The sequence below is a fragment of the Maniola jurtina genome, chromosome 3 (genome assembly GCF_905333055.1).
Source record: "Maniola jurtina chromosome 3, ilManJurt1.1, whole genome shotgun sequence".
In the NCBI taxonomy this organism is placed as follows: Eukaryota; Metazoa; Arthropoda; class Insecta; order Lepidoptera; family Nymphalidae; genus Maniola; species Maniola jurtina.
In genome coordinates, this window is record NC_060031.1 from 2,861,380 (window position 1) to 2,879,404 (window position 18,025).

An 18,025-nucleotide genomic window follows, 5' to 3' on the forward strand; every position below is an offset into this window, starting at 1 on the left:
GTACTTAGGTACTTAAGTTGCGAACTTTTAAACATATAGGATTATTAAAAAAATCGTGTTGTTCCGGCATCTTATCGGTAATTATTATCAGTAACTACTTATCACCTATCTTCGTTTTTGCTAGCGTTCTAATAGCATAATCCTGTATGTAGTACATCACGAAAATACATAAAGTCTGTAGTCTGTACGTAATGTATTTTTAGCTGTTGTCCAATTTTCGTCTCCCCCCACCGGTTACAAAAACCGAATTATTCCTATCTGTCCCCCTGATTTGTCCCCTCAGGGGGACCTACTTTAATTATATTATTAAGATTACAACAAACTCTCAAAATGATAAATAAAGAAAACTGCATCAATATCATCGTTATCTCTTATCAAAAATTATTTATCAGCAGGGTTTTTGTGAATCGGAAATAATATTCAGTAAGGTATTCTTTAATCTAAGTGTAGGTACGTATAGTGATAAAAATGGCGCTCAAAAAAGCGGAGTTAAGCCTGAAATCTATGAGAAATCTGATGTTGATGATTACGACAAAGTTTATGGTAAGTATTATTCTTAGTACATTTCTAGGAAAAAACTGATTAGGATTCCTATTAGATTTACAGGTACACATTTCTTAATCAGTCTTATAATATTACAATGTCTTTGTATCAAGTACTTGTAGTTTCGATTGTATTTGACAAATATATAGTATAGGTACCTACTTCATATGACATTTCCACATACAGGACTAGTCTTGGGCAGTTTTAACAAATGTATAAAGACACCTTTTTTTGTTAGCATTGTATAGCAAATTAAGCTTTTTGTTCCTTGTGTATTTATGCACCTATGAACTAGCACCATTACATCATTATCTTACAAAAAACAGGCCAAGTGCGAGTCGGACTCGCGCACCGAGGGTTCCGTACTCGGGTATTTCATCGACATTTTGCACGATAAATCAAAAATTATTGCGCATAAAAATCAATAAAAATCTGTTTTAGAATGTACAAGTAAAGCCCTTGCATATGATACCCCACATGGTATAGTTATCTAACTTGGAGATGTACCTAACTACAAATTCACGGTTTTCGGATTTATTCCTTTACTTGTATAACTATAAGACCTACCTACCTGCCAAATTTCATGATTCTAGGTCAACGGGAAGTACCCTATAGGTTTCTTGACAGACACGACGGACGGACAGACAGATAGACAGACAGACAGACAACAAAGTGATCCTATAAGTGTTCCGTTTTTTCTTTTGAGGTAAATTGTGTAAAATGGTACCTATTTTGAATAAATGATTTGATTTTGACTTTGACTTCAGATACTGGCATGTGTCATGATCGCCTTGGGATTTGGAGTGTATTCTTATTACCACACATTCTCGTTCTTCCAAGAGGGCGTCAAAAGCGGAAGATTTTTCACGCCCGCCCTAATAACTTTTCTGCTGGGCGTATTCCTACTCGTCGTCACACTGTTTGGATTTTTTGGTACTTTGAAACAGAGTACTTGCCTGGTGAATCTGGTACGTGATTTGTTATCATTTTAAAAGAAAATACTACTTTGTGTGCAAATGCAAGGATAATAGAAACAGCTGATTTATTCGAGGCTGAGATTTTGCCAGGATCACGAGTAATAAAGGAACAACTGGAGAGAGATTCGTAACTACTCTTCCTAGCTGGCCTGCCCTGCCGGCTTATTTGATTACCGCCACTCATGAAAATTTGCACCACCAGAGGAACCGCCAATACGTTGCCGGCTTTTCAGGAATCTGTTAAGCCACCCCTGGAAAACCCTATGTTAAAATCTAGTGGAAACGCCGTGGAAGAGAATTGGTTCTCACAGTTTGCAATTTACTTGGGTGGAATTTGGAAAATCATTTCATTAAGTTACCTATTTTTGAATTTACAGACCCGCGGTTTAAACTGTAGGCTATGACGTTACAGTGTGTTGATTCTCGAAATTTATCAATTTTGTCGAGATGTGCAAACTCTACTTACTACTAACTAAAGGGTTAGCATAACTCTTTAGAGTAGAGAAAGAGTGCTTACCTGATAGCATTCTTATGATTGTAAGGTTATAATAAATTGGAGGTTTTATTACAGTATGCCCTACTTTTGGGTCTTATGATAATACTGAAGGTGGTTGTGGTCATACTGGCGTTTTCATTAGACCCTTGGAGAATAAGGGAAGCGTTGTACATACCGATCTCACAATATGTTTCGGACCTAGAAATTGAAATGGAAATCAACCGCCTCCAAGTATCCGTAAGTAGATACCTACTTATTTAGATTTGTACTATTGGTCCTAGCATCTGCACAGAGTAAGGATAGTATTACTGGTATTACAGATGTTCTTTTAGAGGTGTACTTCTCCCCACAATTACAATACGGTCCGTGCGGTGCGGTAAGTGCGGGGCGAAGGAATGACCCAAACTGGCCTGAGTAGTTAGGGATCTATGTTGAAAGGTTGTCGTTACCACGAGATCAAATGCCTTGGACTCCTGCATCTCTTTATACTGTGTCCAAGCTATTAAATTAATTACCTACATATCGATCAATATTAGGTTGTTCAAAAGTGTCTAATGAACGTAATTGTCTGTCTGTCTGTCAGCGGTCTGAATCTCATGAACCGTATTCGGTAGAGATTTGAAATTTTCAGTGCCTATTTCTGATAATTCTATTGCCGCTATAACCGACTGTAGTTTTTGTGCCACTGAATGTTGCAAAATTAATGTCATGTACCTACTTTCTATAAGTTTAAGAAAATAATAAAAACAACGAATAATAAAAATTGCAAAATGGCCAATACTTCAAAATCAATGGTACTCACCTATACACATATATAAAAAAAGTAAGTACATAATATTTAATGATGGTATGGAACCCTTCGATAGGTAGTCCGGCTCGCACTTGACCGGTTTTCAAATTTTTCCCAGCTCGACTGCTGCGGCAGTGAATCGTTCTTCGACTACGTCGGTATGGAGTTCACTAGCAACCAGGACACAACGGTCGCCCTTGTCCCGTACCAAGAGAGCGTCGTGGAAGTGGTGGTCCCGGCGACTTGCTGCGCCAAACAAAACGAAGGGGTATGCTTCACACTGAGGCCTCGAGGCTGCAAGACGGCGTTGATTGACATGTTTATGCACCATTCTGGCGTGATTGGCATTTTGGGGATGTGTGTTACGATTATGAAGGTACGTAATTATATTTAGTATGAACTAGTTACAATATTTAAGAGCAACGCGATTATCTTGAAGATGCCTATTCGCTCTTGTTTCAAAGATAGGAATGTAATTGGTAAGAAACATAGATCGAGGAAGATTATTACCTACATATTGCAAACCTTATGGACTAAAAGCTCGTGCGATCCGGTTGTTCTCATTGAGTCACACTCCCGTGAAAAACACTGTGATACAAGTGTAAAATAAAAAATAACACCCCCGACAAGTGAAGGTAAAAAAACTAAATTAAAATCGGTTCATTAGCTTAGGAGCTACAATACCATAGACAGATACACAGATACACACGTCAAACTTATAATACCCCTCTTTTTGGGTCGGGGGTTAAAAACGGGGGGAACACAAGAGGAATTAATAAAATTTTTGGTGTAAAAAATGATTGTTTTCTTGCAGGTGCTGGGTATAATATTCTCCTTATTGCTAGCCCGGTGTATACGCAAAGCGAAGAGTGAGAGAGGTCTAATGTCGTGGACAATCACTGAGCAGTCGATATTGGCAAGACAGGACGAGATAGCCAATCAAACGGGAGACCAATCGGGCAACCAATCTGAGACCCAAGCAGGAAACCATCAGGCGGTTACAAATGACGGTGCCAGTGGAGAAGTACCTACAGCTACACATATAGAAGTCCCAAGATTCTAGCACAATATTTAAACAGAAAATATCTTTTCACAATTGGCTCCAACAATAAACAGTAGAATCCGTCTTATCATCACCGTCAACCGATAGACGATAAACGCTGGATGTCTCTTGTAGGGACTTCCACACGGCACGGTGTTGCGCCGCCTGAATACAGCGGCGCACTATACCTCTCTAACACTAAAGCACTTCATCTTTATTACATTCTGTCCTATCCTAACCCTCCTCATTACTTAAATATCGATCTATAAGTATCTACTTAATCTAGCTAAGTAACAACTCCTAGATATCCTAGATAGATAGCATAGAAGATCCTAGCATAGAATCTTCTATGCTAATACTTTTATTGCTACACAGCTTTGGAACACATTCCCCTTTCTATCGCTTCCTCATCATTTACTTCGATACAATCTATTTAGTTATCTAAATCTATCTTTCCATCTTTTTTCTGTTTTCTATTTTGTATTGTTTTAATATATTTGTTTCACTGTGCTTATGTTATTTATTTTTTTCCTCTCCTTCCACTTTTATGAATGTTGACACTTAAAAATGATCTTTTCTGGAGAGACCAAGGTTGCTTGGAAAAGATAATTTGACTGGGAAGGCTGCCTATTATATTGTCCTTTAAATGTGTTTAAAGTGTATCTGCTCTACTTGTGGATAGGTACAATAATGTTTAACTTAAACGAAATGAGCCCAAACCTGTGTTAGGGTTCAAGTTCATTTATTCATCGAACATCCTAAGTCAATACTTGTGAACAAATAATTTACCATTTTAAAAACATTGTTTTGACATATTTATACTGAACTCATTTTTAACTTGAAAAGTTATATTGGAGGCTTTTAGATTTCATGCAAATATTTTTGTAAAAAATATATGCTTAGATAATTGTTATATTTTACACTAAGCAAAGGTAATAACATCAATAAACAATCCAGTTTATTGCTAAGAGTTTATTATCTTTAATAAGTTATGTAGGTACACATTTCATCTTTGAATAAATACTAGTTATACTAGTTAAGTATATTTAATTTACAAATACATATTGTTGTACATAATTAAAGACTAAAATAAGTATAATACGATTTTTATTTAATAAAATGTTCACGACAAAATACAATTAAAGTACCATGCATCCTAGTCATGGTTTTCACATTTGAAATGTATGTAAATATGTGAAGACTACAGAATTCAATAACTTTAACTAGGATTAATTTAGTTAAAAAAATGACTAAAATACCTACTTTTTCAAAATTATGATGGAAAAAGGTAATTTTTTGCATCTTCTGGTAATTAAAAAAAATTGCTATGCTAAAAATAATTAATAATAATACACTGTTTGTACCTATTTTTGTACATATGATATTATGTGTCTTTATAAAATATCATTTTGAATTGCACACACATCTTTAAACCTCTGCTGATGGTCCCAAAACTGTTTACCTTTATCCCTAATTTGATGTCCGATGGCCGAATGTATACCATTGCTCATGAAAGGCGGTGTGAACTCTCTGTATGCTATGCATACTCTTCTAGATGTTATGTCCTCTCTGAGGACACAATGCTCCCAGTGATATCTGCATTCACCATAAATTACTGTTAGGGATCTCCTGTAATGAAAAATAAAAAACATTGTATATATGTCTTTTAATACCTGACATGCCCCGGATTGTGCCTCAAAAAACATGTAAGTGAGTCATATCAATCACAACTAGCTAACAAATTGATTAAAAATGTATTCAACTCATACCAGAATACTAAATAAGCATATTTCAAACTATGTATTGTTGACATAATATTTAATATTGATAAAATGACAAAAATCATAAGTATATAAGTAATTATAAAAACTTGAGTACAATTTTTTTTATAAATACCTAGTTCTCTTCCACAGTCTCATTTACTTAATGTTCAACAGACCAATCCAAAATTCTACAAGTAATATTAAGTAACTATTTCACATTATTGCATAACACATTTTGTACTCATCAACCTTTGGGTGTGGCTAAGTCATCAGTATATTATAAGAGAACAGGTCTGCAGATTTAATATAGGGATGATTGATCAAACAAGGAAGGTGGTAATTAAAATATTGTACCTTATTAATGGTATCCTAATGATAACATCCATATCTTTTATAGGTTTACAGAATTCTAACATGCTTTTCCCTTTGTCTTTACACTGTAAATTTATACTGCCATCTGCTTCAACCAAGGGTGGGTATTCCTCAGCGCAGTACAGGTTATATCTCTTCTTATCCCCTCTATATGGTGTCATGGTAAGAGCAGAGTCAGTTAAACAGTTGACGGTTAATATTCTCTCACCCCAAACCCAGCAGTCATCGATATGAGGGTCAATAGATGCACCTTTGGTAGGATCATACTCCAACGAACACTGTTCTATCACTTCATAGCCTTTCAACAAGTCTATACTAAGAAATCTGTCTTGCAAATACTTCGAAAATTTAGGAAAACCTTCAAATTTACCAGGAACGATTTTCTGCTTTTTAAAATTAGTTTTAGGTCCATAGTTCTGTTTACGACGTCCACTCTGAGAGTTATCCCACGGGACTTCGTCTATATTTGTCACAAGTTCTTTTTCTTCGTCTAAAGATATAAAGTCCAGCTTTATAAACACTCCAGGATAATCTATCGAGGTACCTTCGTGGTTTGGATGTTGTTTGTACGAATCGATGTCCCAGCCGCTCCAGGCTTTGTTGCAAAAGGGACAGTACACGTAGCCTTTTTCTTTATCAAGAGGCTTGATATCTTTTAAAGTATTTGCACCGTAATAAGTTTCGCAAATGAGACATGTTCGGCAGCCCTTACAACCACACGGACGCGGTTTCATTTTGGTTTCGTATTATTGCACAATGTTTCACCTTTGATATCTTGTACTAAACACTAGTCTAATAACTAGAAAATATGAATGAAACTAAAAAGATCCATTGTAGAATACCGAATCGTTTTGCGAAGCAGCGGTAAACCATAAAGTGAAGTAAACTATCAGTCATAAGTCAATGTCAAAATGACATTTCATGGCATTAGTGAAGCGCCTCAGTAGATATGTAATGGTACAAAAAACCGTACCGTAAAATACTTATTTAGTACCAAATAATAATTAATTTATCATCATCATTATCAACTGATAGACGTCCCCTACTGGGCATAGGTCTCCTGCAGGAGTATTATCTAATTACAATACTTCCCTCTTTTCTGTGATTAACTTACCTACCTAGTTATATTGAAACTAAATATGTTATCAAAACGATCAAATTGACTTTAAAGGATTAAAATGAATTATGATGGCAATTAAATAAAACACAGTGATTTATAATTAACATTTTAATCATGCGAATGCGTAATAGAATATAAATAGTCAGAATTGCTTTTGGACAAAATTATTTGTACCCAGAAATAATGAAACGAAGTTTATTTCAATATTAGATAAAATCTTTACAAATAAACAACCGAAATGTTAAAGAATTAAATTATTAAACAGCATAATATAATTAATAATTAGTTACTCGTTATTTAAAAACAAATAAGGTCGGTACCTAATATTGATATTGGTTATACACATAATTATGTGATTTTTCTCCTACATAAAATTATACCATGGTCATTTCGTGGTAAGAATCGACATAAAAATATAATTATACCTAAATATGTGTTTGGTGACAGTATAAAACTCTTACTGTATTGTGTATACCTACCTATTAGTTTTATTTAACCTATGATTTTAGCGTAGATAAAAATCGCTTAATAAATGACTTACACAGTGGCCCGCCACTTATTGCTGTATAAAATGTCAGTGCATACGTGTACACTTGTTTTTAGACCCTGAATGGGATGTTTATTGTGCTTCTATTCTACAGGTATTCATTAAAATTTTGTAACTATGGTATAAATATATTAATAAATTCTAACGAAAACATCTAATGATCTGGAAGTCAGAACTAGAATTAAAGCTTAATCTAATGTACTTTTCCTTTTTAAACATTATCACAAAAATAAATCTTAACCATTGTTACATTAAAAAGTGCGTATTTATTTATTATAATGCAAGTAAGAATGGCAGTGAGTGAAATGACGCTTGATATCCTTCAATTTACTTCTTAATTTTAAGATAACAATATATTATATGAATCTTTCTCAGATATTTCTTACTATAATTTTCTCTCCTCAAAATTCTGCACTACTGCAGCGAAGTAGAAGATATCTTCCCAAAACTCTGTACCTACTGTTACAGAGCTACAACGAATCTCATAGAATTCTTTCTAGAGCCATGATATGGGTATAGCCAGTATCCTCCTGTCCTGTAGTTCCTTTCAATCAAGTTCATCGAACTGTAGCACTCGGAACGTAGGATAATAAGCGAGCGCGGGGGGCGGTGGAGATGGAGTTGGAGGTGCCAATACGACAGCTGGTGGTCGCAGCCCCTGCGCTGCTTGATGCTAATCATCCACTAGCTCCCACAGCATGAGAGCAGCGTCTGATCCACCCGAGGTTACAAGGCAACGGTCGTTAAATAGAAAACGAGCTGAATAAATAGATCCTGTGTAGACTTTTACTTCGTTGTATTCTGCTTTGGGACTAGCGCATGGATACCTGTAAAAATTAAATTAAAATTTTAATGATGATCTGAATAAATGAACCTAGATAACAAAGATAAATCATATTGATATTTTAAAAGTGTTAAGTGCTTACCTAAATAATCGCAAATATCCATCAGAATCGCCGCTTATTAGAAGATCGTGGGCAGCTGAACGACTAGCTGCGGTAATTAGCGATGTCATGGGATAAAATCTATTGTTCCACATTCCTGAAATGAAAAAGAAAATAGAAAATGTCATTTTTAAACATATCGTTTAAGTTATGAACTTAAAGTAAATCAAAATATTTACCGGAAACAAGGAACCCAACTGTCGAATTGTACGTAAACCATTTTACATCTTTCATTGCTATTGGACTTTTTTCAGGTGAAAGCGCCTTTATATCCCCTACAAAAATAAATACGTAAGTTTACATGAACTACATGAATAATTATACATATTTAAAATAGTTATACGTCTCAAATGCACACTTACAGAATGACAAATCATAGTCAGCTGTAACAGTCTGTAAGTAAACTCCGTCAAGACTCCAATCTAATTGAACGAGTGGTTGAGCGCCACGAATTTTGTTCGATTTTTTATAAGAAAATCCATCACGGGACACTCTAAACAGGTATATGCTGCCATTCTGAGATCCAATTGCAAGAACATCCCCAGCTAAAAAAATAAAAAAATAAAAACCAATATTAGTTATTGGAAAATGATTCTTATTTGTTAAACTTTTGTAACTTTTACCTGAATTATATTGTAAGCAGTTAAGAGGTGACCCACACACTCTAATTGTAGCCACATGTGCTCCAGCTTCAGCATTTAAAATCACTAAATGACCTTCTGTACTTCCTGCAGCCAAAGCCCCACCTCCAGGATGCCACGCTAAAGAAACACATTCGTAGCCGACCTGAAGATTGACATAAAAATAAAATGTGATCACACAAAGTAAGCAGTTTCTAGTAAATACTGTGTTATTGTTGTGTACCTAGTATTTTACTTTCCATACCTGTGTAGCGAAAATCAACTTATGACCTTTCCATAGCGCAATGTTTTTATCGTGACCAGCTGTGGCAAACATTTCGTCATCAGGATGAACAGCTATGCCCATTAGGTGCTTATGATGACCGAATATCACCTTAAATGGAAAATATATAAATGGATAAACAGAAATAATATACAGAAATGATATTATATTATATGAGACAGGTACTCATCGATATTCTTAATGATAAGATAAACTTACTTGATTAAATCGTCGCTGAAGAGATCCTTCCATAATATTGTTTTTTGTTGTACCAATATATAAATTACCATCATTTCTTCCCGGTCTTTGGGGGTAAATACTACGCACTCCACCAGCAATTTCAGGTAACTGTTTAATGAAATTATCAAATAAAATACATTAATTCTTAAAAAAAGGTCATCTTCGACTTTATTAAAAAAAATGTTTCATCTCACTTTTGTTTCTGTAATCCTTTTATAGTTTTGTAAAGAATCCCAAGCAGCAATTTTTCTGTCTTTCTCACCACCGGATATCAAAGTACCTTCTGAAAGCATCACTAGAGAACTAATTCCCTTTATATGAGCCTGAAACATGATTTAATATTAGACGATACATAACAAAATAATATTTGTATGTCTATCTGTGTCATATTACTCATTGCTGAAGGCCATGCCTCTTTCCATTAATCAAATAATGGTAGAAGTTTTGTTCGGATAGTAATGTGATGGGTTCTCAATTCACATTCAACTTGACTTTATAGTAATTGTCAGATGTTAGTGACAATAATCAGGACCGACAGCTTTCTATGCTCTCCGATACATAGAGTAAATGAAAAAGTCAAATTCGGGCCTCCAAAGTCAGTCAACTATTCAGTTTCCGAATAATAATATAATTTGTAGATGTTTGAAATTTAAATACCAACGCACCTCAAACTCCATTCGTACAAAGTACGCCCCATCGCTATCAACACTATAAATTGTGATAAATCCATCACTATCGGCAGTTACAACGTCACCATCTTGTTCAAACTGTAAAGCAGTTACTTGAGTCCGTGCCGGCTAAAAATAAACAATTAGAATTAATAATAATTAACAACCAAGAAATATAAATACCTGCATCGGTACATAATAACCAGTTACAAGATAACACAATACGCACATCACTATGGATTACCGTGCGAATCATAGAGCTATAGGTAGAACCATAGAAAAGTGTGGTTGGAACCATAGTGTAACAAAATCTATGAAAGGCGGGAATAAATTGGCGCGAATTCGTTACATGAAAAGAGCATGTTTTCTTGTTTCCAAATAGGTCCAAACTATTTTATGTGGTATCTAAATTATGTAAATACGAGGTATGATAAATTACCATGTTATGTCTAACATGGTAATTTATCATTAAACTGTAATTAATTACTTATAGCTTATTAAGTGCTTAGTTATGACTTACAGGTTTTATAATATCAGTTCGTTCAAAAAATCCATCTTTCCTCCTGTTCCAGAAGGCAAGATGCCCCTTTCCGTGCGTGATGAGGAGATTGTCGTCGAGAGGATGGAATGCGGCACCAGTCAGTTCTTCTTGTAACGTCTGCAAAAAAAATTGGTATTAAAATGTATAAGATTAGGTTTACTTGTCTGAATTTTATTTAGTTTTTACGTAGGTACCTGGTGCATATTCTATTATTAATATCTTTTAAAATAAATAAATAATAATTTTACTGGCTTAGTTTTATTATTACGTTACGTGCCTATTTACAATTTTAGGGAAATAAGGAAAATAAGATTGGAAGAATAATTAGGATGTACACCACGCGTCGAGAAAAAGTGAACTATTAAAATTATACCTGTTACGTCTAAATTAAAAATTTATGACACCCCCGACAAGTGAAAGTTACAGTAACTAGAAAAGAGCTGATAACCTTCAAACGACTGAACTGATTTTTTTTTTTGGATTATAGCTAAGGACACTCTCGATCGAGCCACCTTTCAAACAAAAAAACTAAATTAAAATCGGTTAATTAGTTTAGGAGCTACGATGCCACAGACAGATACACAGATACACACGTCAAAGTTATAACACCCCTCTTTTTGGGTCGGGGGTTAATAATAAATATGTACCTTCTATTTTGATTGATCTCTAGTTGCCTAGCTACGCAGCTATGCAAACTACAAGCTCACACCCATTATTGAACTATAAAGCTTTAGTAATAAAGATCAAATCAAGTTGCAATAAGCTTTGCCACCATGTAGCGCCCGCGTAGCACTAGGTACCTAACCTACGTAACCGCGGCGTAGCAGAGGCGTGGTTCTTCAGTACATTGAACTTATAATTAACGTAAGTAGGTAGTAGTCTTTAACTGGTAAATAATTGGTATTTAATTACAATATTAGTACTTTCCAATGTTTTTGCGGTTTAATATACAATCATACATATTTTGAAAATCTTAAAAATAAAGACCACAGATTTTCAACTTGCAAGCTTTAGTACATAAATACTGCACCTAAAGGCCACAAGAGTTTAACGTCAGTTAAAAAAAAAACGTTAAAAAAATAGCCTGTTTTAAAAAACACGCTATGTTCTCGAATATGAACTACCGAAACACGAATCTTGTCAGTAAAAAGTGTAACTAATCTGTGCGTATAACGCAATTATCATATGTACTAAGAAATTTAAAAAAAAAAAACATAAAATATCTATTTATAGGTACAAGAAAATAAGGAATGATATTTTTACAGCACATTATTAGATTGATAGATAGATAAAGACTATGTATGTTAAACTTACTGCAACTTTGCCAAGTAGGTGTCCCCATTGCCACTGCCAAACCGATAAAATGCTTTCACGGCCGGCGTCGACGGCTAGCACGTAACTACCGCCATTCTGTGCACAAACACAAATAATTATATAATATACCTACGTATGTAAATGTTACAATAAAATCTAAAGTTAGTCTTATCAAACACAAATCTACTGTACAAATCTTGGTCATGCGGAATGGTGCCAAGAATACTGGCTGCATTTCCACACTGGATAGCCTTTGCGCAAAAAATGTCTCTTGTCACCATGTGAGGCAATGGCCTCACCTAATAAAAATAATTAAAAAAATTAGGGCTAAAATTTACGAGACATTTCACCGCGGTTCATAAACTGAGTTAAAAAGGTCTCGTATTTTTTTAGCCCTAAGGCTGAGATCTATAAAGCGCACTTTGACTGTGCTCAGACAAAAGACACTGTTAAAAAGAGACAGCGTTATACCGCTGGCATAAATCTGTCTCGTTTTAACTGAAGATTAAGTCTAAGCAAAGTCAAAGTGCGTTCTCAACCTAAGACTCCATGGCTCCAGGGTGTCAGGAAACTTACAAGCTGAGAGAAAGCAACGGCGGAGACGCCGGCCTCGAACTCCGCCATGCCGAACACGTGCAGCGTCTGCAGCGTGTCCGTGCTCCAGATGCGCACGTGCGCCTGCGCGCGCCGCCCGCGCCCCGCGCGCTGCCCGCTCGCCACCAGCTCGCGCGACGGGTGCAGCTCCATGCTGCTCACAAAACATTATACACTGTACTTACATCATATGCATTACCATTATGAAAATGCGCAAAAGACGGAAACGTTTAAGTGCGGGAATCCGGCCAGAGAGAAGAAATACAGTTTATATAATACGCAATACGTATGGCAAGTTTAGCGGCGGACTGGCCTGATTCACTTTGTGAAGTGCAAGTGCAGATGACAGAGGCCACGTAGTACAAGAGCTCACCCGTCGGCTGCCCCCATAAGTTTCTCTGTTTGTTTATAGCATGTTGTTATTGGGATACTTACCACTGTATGTCTTCGGTGTGTCCAATATAGTGTCTCTGTGACTCCTCGTCTCTGTCGTACATGACAGCCACAGCGGCCACGTAGTACAAGAGCTCACCGGTCGGCAGCACCCACAAGTTGCGCCGAGAGTCGGCGCCTCGGTAACCGTATCTGTTGTGATTATTTAAGTTTTTGATAAACTACACAACTTTAAAATACTACTTAAATCATATCATAAAATACTTATAAATATGATATATTAACTATTTGACCAATGGTCAGTTCAAAAATATCAAAAATCAGCGGTAAACGTTGCGGCTAGTCCAAAAGGTAGATATTTTCTTTGAACTCAGGAGAACCTTATTCTGAGGCCTTTAGTATATAGCTTTTGTTAGCTTTAAACTTATATGAATCATGTGTATACCAAAAAAACTTACGTTACATTACATCGTTTCTGGCTTGTTTTCGGCGAAAATTATTTTGTGGAAGCAAAAATTTCGTTATTGTGGATTGATGAAACTCGGCGTGCAGTGTTCAACGCGCGATTTTTTATTGATGTGATTGCAGCTTACAACTTACACCCAGTCAAGTTGCATTTTCTTCTCCGGTGGTGTGTTGTCAATGGGCGCGTGGTGGATCGGAGGGTAGAACGTGCGGCGCAGACCGCGGATCGTCACTCTCATTGGCTCCTCCTTTAGTACTTCTAACAACGTGTAGTCTGAAACAAATCAGATCGGATTAAGTACTTAGTTACGTCAGAATCTTAAAGGGTTAAGCGTTAAGGGCTTAGCGAATCGATGCATCTACTTCTTCTTCTCTCTCTGGGCTGGTTTCCGAACTTAAACGTTTCCGTCTGTTGTGCGTGCGTTGCCCCTCCCCGCCAAAGTCTTCACTCCAGCCGTCCAAGCTCGCTCCAGAAGCCGAGTAGACCACCCAGGTTGCCAAGGGTTGTCGATGCATCATATGGCAATGTAATGTGCTCATTCATTTTTTTTGCGTTTAAACTGTTATTTTTGTAACGCTAAGACAACGTCATTATCCTTGGGACTAAGGGGTAGTTCTGCCAGGACTACAGTGACGGAGCCAGCGATGAAGGTCTGCAGGGACCGTCAGTAGATGTTTTGGAGCCACCTTTCCCTACCTCATCCCCCTCACAGCGTCTCTGGCATGTCACAACCCTTGCGGCTCGTATTTTTCTTCGCGCCGCGTTGCAAGCGGAAGCCCTTTCGTTCTACGTACCAGAATTTCGTATAATTTCTCCCTCTGGGGCATAAAGGACCCTGGGCCGGCTTTTACTGCGCGCTCGGCGACCTCGTGTGTCCTCTGACACTGGCAGTGCTGCTACCGCACCTCTTGATCGTGACCTGAAAAAATCTCATTTTTAGAAACAAAACTCAAACTTCTTTTACATGTCATAAATTATAATGCTACAACTATCATCTTTTTACTATTAATTTCACCTATTGCAAATAATCATGAGTGATTTTCTGTGGTCCAGTTACGAGATCTCTGTTCTACATTGTGTAAACATATTAAATATGTGAGTACCTACTCCAGTTTTTAGGCTGGTATTAAAGATAAGGAAGTGTCTAGACATAGTCGTTTTATTAAAAATACGTTGTATACCTACAGCCACAAGAAAACTATTAAAAACTTGTGGCCGGATTACTATCGACCGTTTGTACCCATTCACACTTCCTAAAGATATATGTTTACTAACCTTCTTATCGGCGACTCTATAGGCAAAGGTGCGCTTATACCAGGACTTAACGCGGGGGGTACCATGGCAGTGCCCAAATAAAACGTCTCCACATCCGCGAACTCATTCCGTAGCTGTGAAAAACTTCGCACCTGTAATAAAACATCGAATCATTCGTTTATCCGGTTTGAAGGACCATAATATCAGTTTACAGAAAGACAACTTAGGGCCGATTTTTCAATCGTCAAGGAACTTTTATCTGAGGAATAAATTTGAGTTTTGACAGATTTCCTATAGAAAAAATATAAAATCCTCTTTATTCCTCAGATAAAAGTTATTTGACGATTAAAATCAGCCCTTATATAAACTTAGTTTTAGTTAAATTAGTCCTAAAACAACAATTATTTTAGATAGATATTATGTATAGTATAGGTATGGATATATGTACACATGCGGACAGCCTGATGGTGATGATGATGATTTATGTAGGTATACGTGAAGTCAGTTACCTCTTGACCAGTAATTGTGTACATTCTCTTAGCTCCACTCATTTTTAGGACTTGTCCTAAATCTTCCAAAACCTCCTCAAATGGCTGAGTTGTGCGTAAATTGAGCAATACACGACACTGCAAAATATAAAAAGCTGTTAGAGGTCCTTATGTCTATAAGGACTTTTACTATATGGACTACAGACTTTTAAGCAGCCAATTATAGTTTAGTCGTACTACAGAAATGTACCTATACAAGCACGCTGGAAGAAAGATGTGCAGCAGTGAGCGTCAGCTAACAGTGTGCGAATGGCGAAAATCAAGTTGCTTCAAAAACAAACCAAAACGGTTTATCTATATATATAAATACCTACTACACAAGTGTAAATTAAAAATTTATAACACCCCCGACAAGTGAAGGTTACAGTAACTAGAAAAGAGCTGATAACTTTCAAACGGCTGAACCGATTTTCTTGGATTATAGCTAAGAACACTCTCGATCAAGCCACCTTTCAAACAAAAAAAAAAAAAAATTAAAATCAGTTCATTAGTCTACGATACGATACGAGCTACGATGCCACAGAAAAATACACACATCAAACTTGTAAAACACCCCTCATTTTGGGTCGGGGGTTAAAAATGAAAACCACCAATCAAATACACCGTGTGAAATAGAGGTTATACATAGCATAAAGTGGCAGACAGTCAGAAATTAAACATTTTAGTGATCGCTTTGTTGCATATTATGGCATATATGCAGTTCAAGCGATCATTAGAATGTTTAATTTCTGACTGTCTGTTCTGAATGTTACTCATCTTGGACTTCCTATACCTACTGACTAAACCATTGGCTGACCAACAGTTTAATAGTCTTTGGGAGGTTTTAACTTGCAAGATTGATTGTAGTGTATTAAATAATATTCACTGTGAAAGCATAATAACACTCACAAAGTAACACGTGACCTCAAAAGTACTGAAACACCAAGGACTCCTTTGGAAACGTTTTATTAAAACACCCCACGAGATTGTACCAAATGACTTTATGGTTACAATCATGACCTTATACTCTTACAATGGAAACATACTTAAAACACGCCACCCAATCGCCACACGACATTCACTGTTGGATGTTGTATGGTGATCGGCCACACGACACCCAAATCCTTGACTGAATTAATAGTCAAATCAAATCGTTCTAGTTTGAACTATCAACAGTCTATAAGGTCTTAGTTTTCAAGATAAAAACCTAGGGTTGAATGAGGACTAGCGAGCGTCCGTGGCTCAGTTCGGCGAAAATCTAAATCCTTTTTATTTCCTATCCCGTGGTAATTCAGGTTCCTTGTCTATATTTTAAAGGTAACCTCTGCAAAATTTCAATATTTTTGGCATTGATATGGTATCACATTTTCTTAGTCCAGGAGTTTGGGCTGAGCTTTCGATTAGTCAGTGAATGAGTCAGAAACATTTTTTATACACAGATTTTACCCGCAGGTTGCCAAAGGGACTCTAATACAAATTAAAAAAATATATACTTAGTGCTTGTAAAATGGTACGGAACCCTTCGTGTGTGAGTTCGCCTCGCACTTGACCTGTTTTATTTATTACTTTCTTGAAAAATACATACGCGTGATAAGTACACATACAAAATTATTTCGTGCAAGCCTGTCAGTATAATGTACCTAAATTATGCCAGACGATAAGTGATTTTTTAGATTTTGTACCGAAACAAAGGAATATATATATCAAAGTTTTTAAACGGTAGATTTGTGGATGATAACAGCTTTGGTGTAATTTATATTTCATTATGATATTCGGTTAGTAATACTTAAATTAAAATTCCTCGTTTATATGTTCCCCTTATGGATTAAAGTGGTAACTTTAGAGTACCTACCGAGACTTGGAACTTTTAACAGGTAAGGAATACATTGACGAAAATGTTTGCACTCTGTTTGTTTTGGGTATCGTAAATGTAGGTAAGTACCTATTTCTAATTTACCAGAATTATAGACGCTCATTCTTTTTCAGTTTGTAATGAATCTTTTTCGTCTCTCCACAAGAGATATATAATATTATGTGTTATATAGAAGGGAGTAAGACAAGTAAAGAAGTAGAACTTCCGTATTAATTTAGAAATCTCCAAGAGGTTGAGTTCTGGAAAAGCAAATCTCTCCAACCAGCAAGCGTTATTCGATACCTAAAGGTTTTCGTTAGCTGAGAGTCCATTCTAGCCAGAATTTATAATTTTAAAGAAAGAACTTTGTAAAGGAGGGTTCCTTATAAAAAAACATTACGCATGGTTGAAGTAAAACAAAAATGAGGTTCCACGTGCGTTTATTTTTTCAAAATGAGCCTGCAAAAGGTTTTTATCATGTAGTAAGTATTTAAAAGAGCTTTGATTTGTGACACTAGCGACCACTTACGCGATAAGAGCGCCTTTTTGTAACTACATTTTAAGTTTTCCTTTTTGTAACCTGTCATTTGTGGTGCAATATATACATACATACTAAATAGCTACTTGATAAAACATGGCGTCCTCAAAATAGATGGTCTATTTCGCGGCTATTTTTGGC

General features: G+C 36.2%; 4 protein-coding genes across 6 annotated transcripts in view; 2 read left to right on the top strand and 2 right to left on the bottom strand.

The window, feature by feature from the left end:
• The window catches only part of LOC123880328 (CD63 antigen-like), a 35,555-nt gene that overhangs the window by 13,800 nt on the left and 3,730 nt on the right, over positions 1–18,025 (top strand). The window contains exon 6 of the mRNA XM_045928403.1: positions 15,741–15,745. The gene's annotated coding sequence lies outside the window, so the exon portion shown is untranslated. The remainder of the gene's footprint in view (positions 1–15,740; positions 15,746–18,025) is intronic.
• LOC123880308 (tetraspanin-9-like) lies at positions 183–4,296 on the top strand. Its single transcript, XM_045928362.1, has 5 exons — positions 183–543; positions 1,311–1,511; positions 2,092–2,253; positions 2,925–3,182; positions 3,621–4,296. The coding sequence occupies exons 1-5, from the start codon at positions 469–471 to the stop codon at positions 3,867–3,869; spliced, it is 945 nt and encodes a 314-aa protein (XP_045784318.1). The 5' UTR covers positions 183–468; the 3' UTR covers positions 3,870–4,296.
• Positions 5,234–6,868, bottom strand: LOC123880302 (alpha-ketoglutarate-dependent dioxygenase alkB homolog 4). The gene is made up of 2 exons (XM_045928346.1): positions 5,966–6,868; positions 5,234–5,477 (listed from the first exon to the last, which is right to left on the bottom strand). Exons 1-2 carry the CDS (start codon positions 6,715–6,717, stop codon positions 5,243–5,245), a joined length of 987 nt encoding a protein of 328 aa, XP_045784302.1. The 5' UTR covers positions 6,718–6,868; the 3' UTR covers positions 5,234–5,242.
• The window catches only part of LOC123880180 (echinoderm microtubule-associated protein-like CG42247), a 28,207-nt gene continuing 17,583 nt past the window's right edge, over positions 7,402–18,025 (bottom strand). For 2 of the 3 annotated variants that reach the window (XM_045928158.1, XM_045928173.1), the window contains exons 3-19: positions 15,477–15,593; positions 14,989–15,119; positions 14,508–14,632; positions 13,848–13,986; positions 13,290–13,439; positions 12,837–13,008; positions 12,261–12,356; positions 10,926–11,063; positions 10,403–10,534; positions 9,932–10,060; positions 9,717–9,845; positions 9,480–9,608; positions 9,218–9,380; positions 8,957–9,139; positions 8,774–8,869; positions 8,577–8,691; positions 7,402–8,477 (exon numbers count right to left, since the gene is read on the bottom strand). In XM_045928158.1, the coding sequence (XP_045784114.1) occupies positions 8,324–8,477; positions 8,577–8,691; positions 8,774–8,869; positions 8,957–9,139; positions 9,218–9,380; positions 9,480–9,608; positions 9,717–9,845; positions 9,932–10,060; positions 10,403–10,534; positions 10,926–11,063; positions 12,261–12,356; positions 12,837–13,008; positions 13,290–13,439; positions 13,848–13,986; positions 14,508–14,632; positions 14,989–15,119; positions 15,477–15,593 (2,298 nt within the window). In that variant the 3' untranslated portion in view covers positions 7,402–8,323. The remainder of the gene's footprint in view (positions 8,478–8,576; positions 8,692–8,773; positions 8,870–8,956; positions 9,140–9,217; positions 9,381–9,479; positions 9,609–9,716; positions 9,846–9,931; positions 10,061–10,402; positions 10,535–10,925; positions 11,064–12,260; positions 12,357–12,836; positions 13,009–13,289; positions 13,440–13,847; positions 13,987–14,507; positions 14,633–14,988; positions 15,120–15,476; positions 15,594–18,025) is intronic. The other variant, XR_006799178.1, reaches the window with a different exon arrangement.

What these genes read in the sequence shown, in the direction of transcription:
- LOC123880308 (XM_045928362.1), top strand. Translation starts at nt 469, where the DNA reads ATGGCGCTCAAAAAAGCGGAGTTAAGCCTGAAATCTATGAGAAATCTG. An exon ending in TGATTACGACAAAGTTTATG is followed by an intron (nt 544 to 1,310) that starts GTAAGTATTATT and finishes CTTTGACTTCAG; the next exon opens with ATACTGGCATGTGTCATGAT. An exon ending in GTACTTGCCTGGTGAATCTG is followed by an intron (nt 1,512 to 2,091) that starts GTACGTGATTTG and finishes GTTTTATTACAG; the next exon opens with TATGCCCTACTTTTGGGTCT.
- LOC123880302 (XM_045928346.1), bottom strand. Translation starts at nt 6,717, where the DNA reads ATGAAACCGCGTCCGTGTGGTTGTAAGGGCTGCCGAACATGTCTCATT. An exon ending in ATTAGGATACCATTAATAAG is followed by an intron (nt 5,478 to 5,965) that starts GTACAATATTTT and finishes TTTTCATTACAG; the next exon opens with GAGATCCCTAACAGTAATTT.